Genomic DNA, 15947 nt, shown 5'->3' with positions numbered 1-15947 from the left:
AACTTCTCATGACCTTAAATAACAATGAAGAGTTTATTATTAAAAAAAAATTCTACCTATGGTTTGTTTAATAATTATCCTGACAGTGATACAGCCGAAAACAGATCCACCAATCACCTTTACATGCAGCCTTCCTTTACCAAGTATTGCCAGGTAAAGTTGCAAGCACGAGACCCAGGGTGGGGTCGGTGCATCTTTGGTTGACTGCACATGTACAATGAAAGACAAAAGTCGTGTCTTGAAATTTGGTGAAAACATATGCCAAAGGGCTGAACTTTTAGTGCACTCTGCCTTGTGGTAGGGGGCTCTCATCATGTTTCACGAGTTATATTTAATCTTCAGACAAAATCACTATACAACTTTTGTATTTGATTGTACATGTACAGTCACCCAAAAAAGTCCTGTCGCTAACCATGAACTCCAAGATTCAGACTCTTGACTCCGAAGCATTTATGGACAGAATAATGTATCAGTGTCTACTGCTTCGGGTTCACGAGTCTGAATCGTGGTTCACGACAGGACTTCTTTGGGTGACTGTGTATGTATGCATGTACAAGTATGTACATACATGTGTATGTACTACATACACATGTACATACATGTATGTATGTATGTATATATATATATATATATCACTTTCTTTAAGTTCTTTGATCACCAAACAATTTTTATGACTTTCTCTGGTAAAAATTGAGTTGTAATAGTTGTTTTTATTTCTGGTATACAATATTTGAAATTAGTGACAATTTGCCTTTAGATCTGTATTATGTGTTTCTATTTAACATGCACAGTTAAATTACAACAAACACACCTGCTTTCTTTTATACAGTACTTGTATATATTTCACCTGAATTTATAGAATTTGGAAAACACATTATTATATATCACATAGGACTTGACATAACCTCCTAGGCAAGAGCCTTGCAAAATAGGTATAAATTTGTATATAAAACTGGCTGTAAACCACAAAAATTGTACAAATACAGAATAGCAATATAGAAATAAATTACTACAGTCCTTCAATATACAGTAGTTTTATTTCAATTAACCCTTAGAGGTAACTAACCGTGAAGGAATTGCCTCAGATGAGTATTTTAGTTTTTGCTTCATGAATCTCGAGGTGGTTCAGAGTTGGTTAGGCATGTTCCCTCAATTAGCCGAGACCTGCCTCGCCAGGAGAAACTCTCCTATCCTACTCTTGTTTTGTTTTAATGTAATTATCCCCTTTCCACACTAACCTGGCCCATAAGTCATACCCCTCTAATACAAAAATAGCTTATTGGTTCATAGAAATTTTTCGTGTAGCTGTGCATTTATTCAAACAAAATGTTCACAATTGGTAAGCAGACCTGTTATTCTCTAAAATGATGTTAAATAACTGGACTATCAAAATGCAAATGATTTCAAGGCATTATCACTTCAGAGAGCGACGGTAGAAAATATTAAATGTTTATCAAAAAAGGTCGATGTCAAAGATGAAATTCACTTTCGAATGAAATCTTTTCATATTTCTTTGTTTTACACCAACAATAAGGCAAACAAACAAAATAAACGGTAAAGGTGTAGAAGATGGTGACCACCAGAAGGAATTGTCCTAATTGGTTGAAATTTTTTCTACACACCGATATGATATTAAACACAAAAATGGAAACGACAATGCATAAAACCTGACCTAACATACCCAACCTTTGGGTTTGCTAGGTCAGGTTCTATGCATTATTGTGTTAATTTATGTGTTAAACAACTTACCTTAATATTGAGTTTGATATACATCAGCAATGGCGAGGAGGAATACGTGGAAGCGTTCACCATCATTTAGGAAATGTCTCTTGAACAGGGATTCAGCGAGGTCAACAACAAAAATAGCGCTGGGAGGATAATTGTGAAGCAGGATAGAGTAAATAAAAAGATTGTCAGGTTCTATTAGGTTCAATGCATTGTTGTTTCCATTTTTGTGTTTAATATCATAATATTAGTGTAGAAAAAATTCAACCAATTAGGACAACTCCTTCTGGTGGTCACCCTCTTCTACACCTTTACCAAATAAACAGATGTACCTATAGGGTGCTTCATTGTAGTTCCTTATGCACCAAGATTAACATTGGCATTATTCTGGTGGATGTGTCTCATAAGTAATACAAATGCTGTAACTGTAGGAAAAATCTACGTATTCACAGACTGCTTCACTCATCTTCTGTTAAATGACATGAAACATTAACATTTTACTTTAAAAAATTATTATGATGGATTTGTCTCAAAAATGGGAAAAAGACTCGATTGTAAACTGAAAATATCGTAAAGTGGCCGTGACGATAAACTGTTTCACTGTCCGTGCTAATACAATACAGTATTAACATTACTTTAGAGTTAGGCAAGATATAAATTCTGGTGGTTTGACCCACAGAAAAATACCTAAATGTAATGCGTCCCATGACTGAGGACAGGTTGCCCATGCCTGCTGTAGAGTATAACTAGGTATACACAATATACCTGTATGACTAAACAATAGCAGTGCTGTATAGAAAAATTCTGAGGAGTTATTTGTGCTTAACCCCTTCACTACAGCAATGCCACTTTTAATATTTTATTCGGTTAACCCCAGATAATTTTATTCGGGTTAGAGGGACCCCAAGCAACTGATGGTATGTCTGCTGGAGCTAACACAGACCCTACAAACAAAACTCAGGCCTCCAAAAGATGATTTACACTTGACAGTCTTTATGTCGTCAATGTTATGTTATTACTGTGCTTAAATGGCTTAAGATGTTTTACCGCATAGCAAATGTCAGTAATTACACTACTATATCAACAATTAAAAATTTTGAGATGCTGCATACACCCACTTACGGTACAATCTTTTAAGAATTATTTACAGCTGATCTGCATAAGCTTCCACAATAATTATTCCTTGATTTGGGCTGCTAGGACCTTGGTCTTGCTGATGCTGTGTTATGGTCTGTTGTATTTCATGTTTCGGCTGTTGGTTCTGGTCCTGTTCTAGAAAGTTATTGATCCTACGTAACTCTGATAAAATCTGTGAGAGGACATTATTTGTCTGCTTGTATGCATCACTTTGCCACCGACCTGACTCCACTTTGGATTCCAGGTGTTGTAGACGACGATTTATGGTCAAACTTGTCTCCAGCTGCCGTACACGATCCAGTATACTATTGTCTCCGTTTCCAAGATTTTCACCTCCCTTTGTGGATCTTCTTGTCCCTGTTATTCCTCTATGTCTCCCTTTGGTAGGTCCTAGGGCACCTCCGGGTCCTAACACTGGCTTACGATGTGCTTGAATTGGAAGAGGAAAATATATTTAATTTTTATATACTGTAGTTTAGCTTTGGAGATATCAGTCATACATAAATGGAAGTTTTAGGATATGTCAGACAACAGAAGTTGTTCCCTGTGCTGTTTCACAACTGTAATTAAAAAACCCTAAAACCTGGAAATTTTTCAAATACAGTCAACCCTCACTTTACGCGGTCCCACATTCCGCGTTTCCACGTTTACGCGGTGCCCTGCCGGAACTCAGGATGCTCACATTCCGCGGAGAGTGTCCAGCTCGACGCTATTTTTAGATTCGCCCCACCCGCCTGCTCCCGCCTCCTTCCTCCTCCGCCTGGTCAAGCCGCGCGGTAAGGTTGCGCAGTGCATGTCTCTGTTGCGTTATCAGTGACGTCATATGACGTATCGGACTGTGATTGGCCATGCATCCCTACCTCCCTCCGCTGCTAGCTGTAATTGGTTTTAAGTAATATGACGTGTCCACCCGGGGGAGGGAGGGAGGAAAGACAACGGTTGACCTAGCAGCGGCAGTTTCATCCCTCCAGGCCACACCGTGTAATCGTGCATCCATTGTTCTGTAAAATGGCTTCCGCCGGACCACCGCCCCCAGAGAGAAACCTTTCCTTGCCTGGACCCAGCCGCCCTAAGCCCAAGAAGACACGACATTCCTTAAGCTACGAGGTGAAGTACAAGATCATCCAAGAGTTAGAGAAAGGAACAAGACAGGTTGATTTGGCGCGCCAGCATGGTGTGAACGAATCTACGATCCGGACGATAAAGAAGGATGCAGCCAAGATAAAGGAGCACATGAAGATCACAAAGTCTACAGGTGCTTCTATGATCAAGTATTTCCACAACCAGGTGCTTCTCAAGACGGAAAAATTACTTGTGAGCTACTTGGTGCGTCAGGCGAGACGGAACAAGGCGGTCGTCACGCGGTCTGTTAAGGAGTACGCACGTGAACTGTATGCTGCAGTGTCATGAAAGATGGGAATTACAGAGCCCAAACCCTTTAATGCTTCCTCTGGGTGGTTACAGAGGTTTAAGATGCGGAACAAGATCACCAATATCAACATTGGTGGTGAAGAAGCGAGTGCTGACCGTGCTGCGGCTAGGGAATTTCCTCCGTTCTTACGTGAGATTATGGAGGAAGGACAGTACACCGACGACCAGGTGTTCAACATGGACGAATCCGGTCTGTTTTGGAAAAAGCTACCTTCCAAGACCTTCGTTGTGAAGAATGCCAGCAAGATTCGGGGCCGGAAGTTGCAGAAGGAGCGCATCACCGTCCTGTTTACCACCAATGCCTCTGGTACCTGTAAGCTCAAGTTATCGGTGATCCACACAGCCCGCAAGCCGCACGCCTACAAGAGCATGGACATGACCAAGCTAAATGTCCACTGGCTGACCGCACGTAAGGCGTGGATGTTCTCTACACTGTCCCTCTCCTGGTTTGATGACTGTTTCGTTCCCGATGTAAAGAAATTCTGTGAGCAACAGAATGTGCCATTCAAGATTTTGTTGCTGCTGGACAATGCACCAGGACACTCGCCCCTACTGTTAGATCGTCACCCCAACGTAAAAGTGGTCTTCCTTCCTCCCAACATTACATCTATATTACAGCCCATGGACCAAGAGTTAATCTGTAATGTAAAAGCTGCATTCTCAACAAAAAAATTCCAGCTCCTGAACGACTACACCAACACCAGGGAAGAGTTGCGTAACCTGAGTGACACCACCACCGATAGCAAGAGCGAAGAGGACGAGGATCAACAGTTGGCAGAGCAAAAAATACTTTTCAAACAATTCTGGAGAATATTCAACATCAAGAAAGCTGTGGACTTCTTGGTGGAGGCATGGGATCAGCTGTCTGTAGCAACTGTTCGTCACGCATGGAGACATGTGTTGCAAGGCATTCCGGGCGTAAGGCAGAGTCAATCTGTGACTGGTGAGGTTCAGACTGTTGCAGTAGCAGTGGACCTTGCCAGAGAAGCTGCGCAGAGTGTTACAGCTGCAGGCTTCTCCGAGACCACCAACGACGACATCCTGGAGGTGATAAGGTATCCTGATGTGACTACCGACGAGGCAGGTGGTGCGTCATCCCAAGAAGAACACCGCTTATCCCATAGTAATGTTAGGGGTGCCATCAAGTGTGTTGAGAAAATCAAGCTCCTCCTTTCCGACGACCCTGACGCAAACAGGTATGAAATCGTCACTACCCAGCTGTTGCAGACTATGGAGCCCTACTTCAAGGATTATCACGACAACATAAACACCAGCCGTCAGAAAAGCATAACAGAGTTCTTCGCCCGCAACCCACCACAGCCAGCCCAAGTCAGTGATAGTGACAGAGGTAGAGACAGTGAAGATGACTTTGAGGGATTTGTCAGGGAGGCCCTGACAAGTGTGGATGACAGTGATGGTGACTCACCTGAGGGCCAGTAGCCTGCCCTCTGCCTCGGAACCAGCCTCCATCCCCGTATGCCAACCCATCTCTTCTACTAACGTAAGTGTTCAACCTAACTTTTAGTTTTCCTAACCTTTATTTTTCCGAACTTAACCTTTATTTTTCCTAACCTAACCTCTTCTATATTGTTTGTGCATACCATCATAAAGTTAAGATACAATTTTTACTGCAACATAGTTGTGTGTCGTCAAAAAGTGGAGTTTGGGGGTCGGCCCGGTCTCTATTTCAATTAATCCCATATGTTATGTTGTTCACTTTACGCTTTTCTCACTTTCCGCGGTACCCTGTGGGTTATATTAACCGCGTAAAGTGAGGGTTGACTGTACAGTACTGATAATAAATTTTATGTATTAATGGCAGAAGTAAAATGCATTCATAACATCACCTAATAAATGCAAGACTAAAGTAAGACACCCATTTTTTTCAACCTACAGGTCATTAACAAATATCCTATGAGATTTTGCTGTCTAGATCCAGTGGATCAGACTCTAGTGACAGGTTAAAATGCCCAGGTGGAAAACTCGTATTATTGTAGAGCAGCTTCTAGCCAAATGTACCAGGGTTAAATCATTATTGTGAACTAACCTTGTAGTTGCTTCTGATGTTAACAAGGCTTCAGATTCAATGGAATGAGATCTAATGGAAGGTTCACTTATAAATAGAAACTAGGAACCATGTGTTGGGATTCCTTACTTTGATCCTCACATATCATTCAGACCTCTTGGGCAGCTTTCTGCCACTCTTTGACTTTCACTATAAGACAGTCCAAGCTAAGATGCATGGCATCACTGCACTTAATGCACAAGAATGTCATCCCCACTAACCATATATTCACTTGGGTCATATGCTAAGAAAAACATTAACACTTAGTGAGAGATCAAAGTCATTAGATGGCAATCGTGCAGTGCTACATCACTCGCCTCATCATATACTATATACAGTATATGGTGGAATGACCACTTGGTTAATAGTGTGAAGCATCACTTACCACTGATCAATCCTGTGGTGTAAATTTATGTAAATCTCAGCATAAATGAGGATAGTATGTGAAACATTGCTACCACCACCAACAATCAGAAACATCAAAGAAACACTATCCTCCAATGCTACCTCATAATTCTCTGACGAAAACAACAGCCTGGACCTCAGCTATGGTGAGTAATACATCTGATGCTACCATAGAAAAGACAGCAACCTTAAAAACCATGATTTGGTCATTCAATAAATTTTAAACACTAACAAGCTTATGTAAGAGAAGCAAAAAAGTCTACCAATAACTATGTGGCCCAGATTAGTATAAGAACATAAAAACATATGAATGAAAGAAACTGCAGTGGACCTACTGGCCCATACTAGGCAGCCCCATTAACACCCAAACCCTATCACTCCTATATCTGTCCAACCTATATTTGAAGCTCCCCTACAAGACATTAGGTTATGCAGTTAATGATATCATAGAATCACTTCTTGAACTTACAGTCAGTGACAACATTCAAAGAGTTCACAACATCTCTGACTCGGGTGAAGAAGGTCCAGAGAGAGACGGAGCCAGTGGCCTCAGCCTTAGCCTGGTGGTGCTGGAATCCCTCTTGTAGGTTCAACCACTTGCTCTGACATTGTTCACTTTGTACCTCTTGGCCCTCATATGCCATCTGCTGGGCAATTTCCTTTCCAAAGAAGAATATAAAATCAGTTAATTAAAAAAAAAGTAAACAAAAAGGCAAGTACTATATTCCATGCCACAGTTCTGACTATGTATATCTGGGGGAAAAATTAACACAAAAACCCAAGGATTAATACTTTCCACACTGGACTACAAAACCTTCCATACAAACTGACTGGGTAAGTCGAATATAGAAAAGACAACAAAATACACCAATAGCCAATGAGACAATGTAAGAATAATGTAAAGCAAGAGATTTATTTAGATGGATAAGATAAGAAATATACTGTAGTGAGAAAAACAATGATGCAATTTTGATCAATACAATATTAGACATACAAGCCAGATATGTTACTCAACTCAGAATTGTTTTAATCTACAATTTTTAATGTACAGTAAATGTGTGTATGTGTAAATTGTACCAAGGGAGTTTAACTGCATAATCTAAGAGAGGACCCAGATCATCGGCTTTAAATATATGGTGAAAATTATACTTGAGAAACAAATGAATCTAGTTTTAAGTATTAGAGGAACAATATATTACAGAACAGTAAATTAGAGTTAATAAATTCAAATACAGACAATACAACATTGCTTTTTGGAGAGATGGCCAAACACTGTAACTCATCAACAGGACTTAACCTAACAGTTATTTCAGAAACTTTATAATTTGTTGATATATAAGAAAACATGTATGCTGTACTGTATTCAACCTATCCAACTGATACACAAGATACTGGGTGATCTCTACTATCACTGAACATATACATACAGTCCAGATAAAGAACCTTTATGACATTTTGATTCTGTATCACCAATCATTCTTAGTCATGGTGGATGATACACTTATACTCTATAGGGAAGGAAACTGGTTGGGTTATGATCACACAGCTTGGCAATTTATGACCTGTAGTACTGTATAATCAATTAGCCAGGACATAGCCAAGGCATCCACACTCATTAAATAACTTACTTAAAATTTAAAAGCAACTGAATATTACTTGCCCTCCATATATCTTCAGCTAGTGAGGTGGAAGACAAGAAGTCATCACGATGCTCCAAGATTAAATCCAACAGGAGATGTACAGCTATATCAGTCCAGACAAAGCCACCAGCTGGGAGAGGTACACTTCATATATTATTTCTATATCACATAAATGTTAACAAGCATACACTTACAAATACTGTACATATTAATACTTATTCAAATAAGGCATAATTGCACGCATGCACACACACACACCAACAACAGTGTAAATTACATCTTAGACTTGGCAAAGCAGAACTTAACTGACCACAAGCACCAACATCTCATACTGCCCATTTTAAACTCTACACCCTATTGATCATATCTGAAACACTGAATGAACAAACAATAGCTAATGAGCTTTTATCTCTCTCGGAGTCATGTGACTACCCAATAGACAATGTTGGAGCCCCTACCCCTTAAAGAGTCTTGGCTATAACTATACCTGTCTTTCCCCTTTCCAGAGTCTTGATAATGTCCCTGAAGATAACCCTGATTGGGCCCCAAGTCTTTCTAAAACCCAAATTATGCCCAGTCCCTTTGCCTCACTTGATTGCAAAGTATTACGTATATTATTTATTTGTACTTTAAGGTACATGTGATATATGATGATTCATATTTAATAACCTGGTTAATTTAGGCCCTGATTCAATTTTCATCATTATTTTATTCACATTTATAAAGAAAATAGAATAATAAACACAAAAAAATTACATTTTCACATAAATAATAACTAATACAGACTCTCCTCGACTTACGACAACCTGGACATACGACGGCCATGGTTGTATAAAATATTTTTCACATTACGTATTTTCGAGTCCCGACGTTTGGTCGTAATGTGACGCCGTACGATAGCTATCTGAAGAAAGCGAACTTGATGACTCACCCAGCCCTGTCTCCTCCTCTGCTTCATCCAATTAATGTAGTCTCCGTGCTTAATTAAAAAATTATTGAGGCCCCGTGTGCATTCAGCTGACTACATTAAAGGTAAGTAGTGCACCGTAACACTTTATTAATTTTTCATTATTGATTGCTTTTACTGTACTGTATTTCATTTTAGAATTTCTATGTATTATTTTCACCTTTTCGACTTACAACCTGGTCGTCGTGACGGAGCCCCGTCGTAAGTCGAGGAGAGACTGTACACTGTACAGTATTGCAAAAAAAACAATAACACCATGTGCACAGACATTTCCGGGATGGTGACGTTACTAACGTAAACAGTTGCGCTTGGCAGGCTTTTCGTTTCCACGTATCTGAACGGGATCAGGATTAAAACTTTTTCAGGTATTTTATGGCATTTTTGTGCCCTTACTCAACATGAGCAAGTGATGATAGTGCTGGTTCAAAAGCTAAGAGAGAGAACCTGATGATTTAGGTACTTCGTCGTCATCTGTGTAAAAATTCAGACAACATTGGCTGTGTCCTTATGTTTCTGGCTTTACCACTATTGGCGAGTAGAATTTCCGTTGCATTCATATTCTTATGCTGAGAAATGACGCTATACAAGGCTGTATTTGCATGTGTGTGTACATACATATGTTGGCCTTCTGCTGTCAATCTCACACCTTTTCTTTACCATTATTAGTTACTTCTACGGTTTAGTTTACATTAAATAACATTTAATATTTTTTTTTTTTTACATTAAATTTACTACAGCTACAGCCAGGGTCTTAATCTTCTTCAGTTTCAGATGGAGGACCATCGTCCTGCGTATAAACACTGACAACAACAATAGCATCCTGTCTCGTCTCGTGTCAGTTCCTTATCACTAATATGTAGTGATTTATGTTGTATAAGTTGCATTAGTAAACATTAATTAAAGTACAGTACCTGTATAAATGTTTTTTTTCTATTAATTTTACTGTTTTGTGGGAAAAAATGGTAAAAAGCCACACAGAAGATGTAAAATGGACACACTAGAGAATGCATCTCACTATTATTCCTTTAATTTAATGGTAGTAATGATTCACGATATGATGATTCACCTTACACCGCAATGTTGGAGGTCACATTATTGTACTGTACACTGATCTTAAGTCCATTGGTACATGTAGGAATTTTTTTAAATAAATACTGTAATGATTACTGTATTTTTATCATTATTATTACTACAGTACTACCAAAAATACACACACATTCACTCTCACTCACTCGAAGACACACACACACACAGACACTCACTGTCAAATGTCAGATCCTGGTATTCTGTAGAAGACATCTTATCAGATGGAGAAGGTGCAACACGAGTCATCCTGAGAAGTAAACAAACATGACCATCAAGGATAATTTATGAGTACTGTACTATTCTTTTTCAATAACATACTAAGGAATCTTTTTAATGTATGTGTGTATGTGTAGACTTAAGGAAAAGGCTTAGACACAAATTAACAGTTGTTTAACATATGGGGGAATTACATTGAGTATTTGTAAAACATCATTTGGGAAAATTCATGAAAAGTTTATGAATTCTTTATAGAATGGGGATCTCGATATGCAGTATACATGTACTGTACTGTACCACAGGAGGATATATTATACAGTATATCCATCACTCAACATTAACACTTTATAAAGATTACTTTATATAGTCTACTGCTCAGATAAACTAAAAATATAACTCCTCACTCTGTACTTAGATGCTCTATAGCAGTGAGGGGCTGCATGCAACCCATCAGGCTTCTCAGTGCAGCTCATGAGACAATATTTGACCACTGTCAACACACATAGAAGAATCATAAACAAAATGGCACTAATTTGACCATTTGTCAAATTCTTAGTAATTATTAAATATTTTTTTTGTAATTTAAGGGGATTTATAATACAGTAATATTATTCTACATTAATATTTTTATAATGGACTGATAATTTTTATTAATTTAGCTTAATTCCTTCATAGACTGTAATTAGATTACAAATACAGTTAGCCTATTCATTTTTTAATATGGGAACACTGCACGATCCACACTTCCAACTTATCAGTACAGTACAGTATGTCTCAAAATGCATAGCAGTGCAAACAGCATATTACCAGTGGTGGTGGAAGGTTGTGCTTACCTATTATGTATTATAAGGTGGATGGTAACAAAGTAACATACAGTACTTATATACTGCCACTTAACAATGATAAAAAACCTAGTTAAAAACAAAGGACTGAAATATACAGTACAGTGTAATGTACTGCATATCTCATTTTTTGGTAAAGGGAATGAGAAGTAAACTGAGAGAACACCTGCCAGAACTCTCTCTAGCAGTGACTGTCTTTGCCTAGGTTATATGTCTTCTTGGAGCAAGGACATTGTCCATTCAGATCAATGCTAAAATTGCACAAACAACCATACACATGGACAAAACAGAAATTCAAAGCAAGTTCCAACCCTGACCCAGTACAGTGCAGTATTTACTTCAAAAGCCATCATATCAGCAGGTACTCTGGGATGAATCCTGAATTGGCTCACTTTCTCAAACCTCTCGGTCATAAACTTTTGGCTTAGACAACAGACCTCCCATTTTCCTGTCAATAATGGAACCTATCAAGGAAGAATGTTTCACTGCAGCCATAAATGGAGGAGTGACCTGAAATCCCACTTTATGGCCAAGATTGAAGAAAAGAAGGCTCACTACATTATTTCCAGTGACTACAGAATGCAGATAACCCTCACACATGGTAGGCTCTGCTGAAGAGTGTTTTTGGAGATAATCTTGCAGGTCAATTGTCAAATGACCCATAAGTCATGAAACTATTTAATCAAAAGAAATAGACTTACGCTTGCTCTCTCATCCCCAGGGGGTCAATCTCCTTCCCGAGGATGTGGTGCAATGCATCAAAGTACTCAAATCTGTAGCTGCTGTCTCCATGAATCTGCTTCTGTAGGACTTTCACATAAGTGCCCTGCAAACCAGGCAGAATTTAGTACTGTACACTTGCAGATTAGGTGGATGCTTTATATTCACAGAATAAATGCAGGACTTTAGTGAAGATGAAAAATACGAACATTTGGTATCTGATTACTCAAATAAATTACAATCACAATGTCTACTCTAACTTTGACCAAATTTTGTTTACCAATGGCTGAATTAGTATGCAAATATCTACCAATATCATTAAAATCCACAGACAGACATGCATCTTCTACTGTATAAGTATCAAATTATCATAGAGTTTTCACTCTAAAAACCTTGGTATACATTGGTGAGAAAAGTTGTCCAGTACGTTCAAGTACGTATATATAAATAAACTTAAGAATATCTGAATATCTAGAATCAGCACAGTATGCAATTGAATCTGTGGGTGTTAAATTGAACACAACATGAATCAGACCACGATATGAACACAACATGAATCAGACCACGATATGAACACAACATGAATCAGACCACGATATGAACACAACATGAATCAGACCACGATATGAACACAACATGAATCAGACCACTATATAAACACAACATGAATCAGACCACGATATGAACACAACATGAATCAGACCATTATATAAACACAATGTGAATCAGACCACTATGTGAACAAAACATGAATCAGACCATTATATGAACACAACATGATTCAGACCACTTTATGAACACAACATGATTCAGACCACTATATGAACACAACATGATTCAGGTCACAATATGAAAACAACATGAATAAGACCACTATATGAACACAACATGAATCAGACCATTACAGGTGCTCCTCTACTTATGAGCAAGTTACGTTCCTGAGGCTTGTTTGTAAGTCCAACTTTACTCTTGTAGATACCAAACATCTTGCAAAAATGAAAAGATTATGGATATTTAGTCCAGCTATATCCTTTAATACAGCCTTAAAACCTGGCTCACTCTTCTCTTCTTAGGTCATGTTTGTTCTATCTGGAATTTTCTTCAAAATAATCCAGTCTCATCCACATTAAACACCTGTTCTGGCAGGTAACCCCCCTCAGCGATGATGTTTGTATCTCTGAAAGTTTGTAAGTTGAACATTCTTAAGTAGAGGAGCACTTGTATATGAACACAACATGATTCAGACCACAATATGAACACAACATGAATCAGACCACTATATGAACATGAAAAGAAGTTAATGTACCTTAAGGTTCCTCCACTTCTTGTCACACTCACTACCAGTACAATTATGTCCTTCCTCCTGCATCCGTTCCGCCACAGCATTCCAAATAAACTTTTTCTTCTTGGTGCCATCATAGAAATCTTCAAAGAACTCCTCCACCTTACCGATCAAGGCGTGTACTTGACGGCGACCCCAGTGGAACTCTGTCTCAGGTGCTGGTGGAACAGGTGAGTCGCTTGTGAGTGTTACCACTAGGGAGAGTCCAGGAAAAGGTCTTCAGATGAGGAGAGTGCAAGAGCAGAGATAGACAAGAGGGAATATGCCAACTGTGTCTGTCATATTAAACAGTGACAAAGTAAGTGTTAATAATGGGGAACAGTGATGAATTATCCAAGATAGATGTAAAAAAAATATATATATATAAATATAAAATTTGGTAATTATTGATGACTTATCTGTTGCCGATTTTTCTTACTTAAAAAACACACCGCATTCTCACTGTTTTGCAGTGAACACTGTCTTAGTTTGGGTAAATGTGTTAAAATGGGGTTACATCTAAATTAAACCTAACCTAACCATAGTTGATAAGAAACACAAGCTGCTGAAGCATTGTTAGAAGACTGCACCAACCTAACCAAAGAAACCTACTTAACCTTAACTAACTTCCTAGCTGGGAGGCAGAGGCCCCCGGCATATTAAACAGAAATAACTTATTATGATATGGTGAAATTTAAATTTTTTTTTGTGGAAGTGAAAGAAGCCGCTTGGACAAGGAGGCTCGTGAATAAACAAGGAGCAGAAGACAAAATCGAGTGGATCGGACCACCAAACCATTTTATTGCTGTGACAGACAAAGTATTGGCATGCTAGTGCAAGCTTAGGGGCCTAATTGTCTACCAACCATATTGACAAATTTCAAAACACTCCACCTTGCTCTTTGCCGACGCCTATACTCCGTGTACGTTTATGGGCTGCTTGGTACGGGCGGCTGCTCTCCTGTCCACAAATAGTATAAAATTAAACCATATCACAGTAAGTTCTTTGTGTATAATATACCGGGAGTCCCAGGGGGTGAGACCCCATGACTAGGAAGTTAGGTTAGGTAGGTTTCTTTGGTTAGGTTGGTGCAGTCTTCTAACAGCGCTTCTGCCGCTTCTTTTTCTTATCAACTAAGGTTAGGTTAGGTTAATTTAGAAATAACCACTTTTCAACATATTTGCTTGAACTATGATAGTGTTCACTGCAAAGCAGTGAAATTATGATATTTTTAAATTCATTTTCTATGAAAAATCGGCGACAGTATGCCATCAATAATTAGCAGTGGGTTAGTTTGGTTACTTTTATATATAATTTTGTTTTTTTATAATGTAGCAGTATCTGGTTCTTGATTATCTATTCTTAAATATAGTGTCACTCAGGTGAAGCTTTAAATTGTATCTGAGAATATATGCCTTTCACTTTAAAAAGATGTGACATGGGAATTCTACTTTAATTCATTTCCTATAAGGGAATAGTAATGACTGTCGTTAGCATAAAATGTTAGGCAATTTTTGTTGATATCGTGTCATTTAAAACTTCCGCCAGCCATCAGCAGCAAAGAACAAATAAAAAAAAATGGAGTTACTTGTACAGTACACCAACTTGAGCAGTTATCTGCTCTTTTGTCACTATCATATAAATAAAGCATCGAATGAGCACCAAAAGCCCATTACTTCATTCTTTATATTCACATTAATTGAAATATTTAGTTTCACGGATAAATAAGACGAGACAAAACAATAATGTATATATACTCAGCACCATTTGTCTTAGCGCTTGAACAGCAATTAAAGCCAAAATCCTCATATATATATACCTTTCGTTTCCTCCTGGGGCTTCATTCTGCTAGTTTATTAGAAAAGAACAACACAATAAATATAAAATAATTGTTGAATACGACGATGGAACTTAGAATTGCTGCTAAGTTCCTCGACAATGTTCATCAAAGTTTCATTTGTTTCCTCCTGTAAACAAACCAACGAAATTATTAAAAGGAACTGTATCTCCCTCAGACCTCTGCATAACCCACCATCTAGTGGCTGAGGCCGTGACTGTGGGTATTCGTCCTAAACAAAGAAAACGACATTTTCTATTTTGAGGGCTAACTATGATTTAGCGCATACAATGGACTATACAGTACAAGTCCACACAGTACTTGTTCATATTCTCAGTTTACACGCACAGTATACCATGTGAATCTTTAATCTCCACATACAATACACTCATAGTGCTTCATATTTGTTTGTTTTTTATCAAACTCTTAAGTGGGGCACATTTATATCGCCCCCGACAGGAATTGCCTAGCTTATGCTACAGGTAGTCAAGGGGCGACTTAATTGAAGTTTATAAACAACCCAGAGGGCATTACTCAGTCGAGGGTTCATACTTG

The 15947-nt window shown here is 38.4% G+C and overlaps 1 protein-coding gene across 3 annotated transcripts; it reads right to left on the bottom strand.

Moving 5' to 3' along the window:
- Positions 1-1698: 1698 nt before the first annotated feature.
- On the bottom strand, positions 1699-15536 carry LOC121872034. 3 transcript variants are annotated; one of them, XM_042374680.1, is made up of 8 exons: positions 15375-15494; positions 14449-14515; positions 13541-13770; positions 12216-12340; positions 10633-10703; positions 8424-8533; positions 7233-7422; positions 1699-3291 (listed from the first exon to the last, which is right to left on the bottom strand). In XM_042374680.1, exons 3-8 carry the CDS (start codon positions 13601-13603, stop codon positions 2870-2872), a joined length of 981 nt encoding a protein of 326 aa, XP_042230614.1. In that variant the 5' UTR covers positions 13604-13770; positions 14449-14515; positions 15375-15494; the 3' UTR covers positions 1699-2869. The 3 variants fall into 3 exon arrangements, with proteins under 3 accessions (XP_042230614.1, XP_042230613.1, XP_042230612.1); XM_042374679.1 differs by lacking the exon at positions 14449-14515 and having other exon boundaries at positions 13541-13734; positions 15375-15536; XM_042374678.1 differs by lacking the exon at positions 14449-14515 and having other exon boundaries at positions 15375-15535.
- Between the last annotated feature and the right edge of the window lie 411 nt (positions 15537-15947).

The sequence above is a fragment of the Homarus americanus genome, unplaced genomic scaffold (assembly GCF_018991925.1).
Source record: "Homarus americanus isolate GMGI-L3 unplaced genomic scaffold, GMGI_Hamer_2.0 scaffold51476, whole genome shotgun sequence".
In the NCBI taxonomy this organism is placed as follows: Eukaryota; Metazoa; Arthropoda; class Malacostraca; order Decapoda; family Nephropidae; genus Homarus; species Homarus americanus.
The sequence above is the reverse complement of the archived record's forward strand: the minus strand, read 5'-3'. Positions and strand labels throughout refer to the sequence as shown.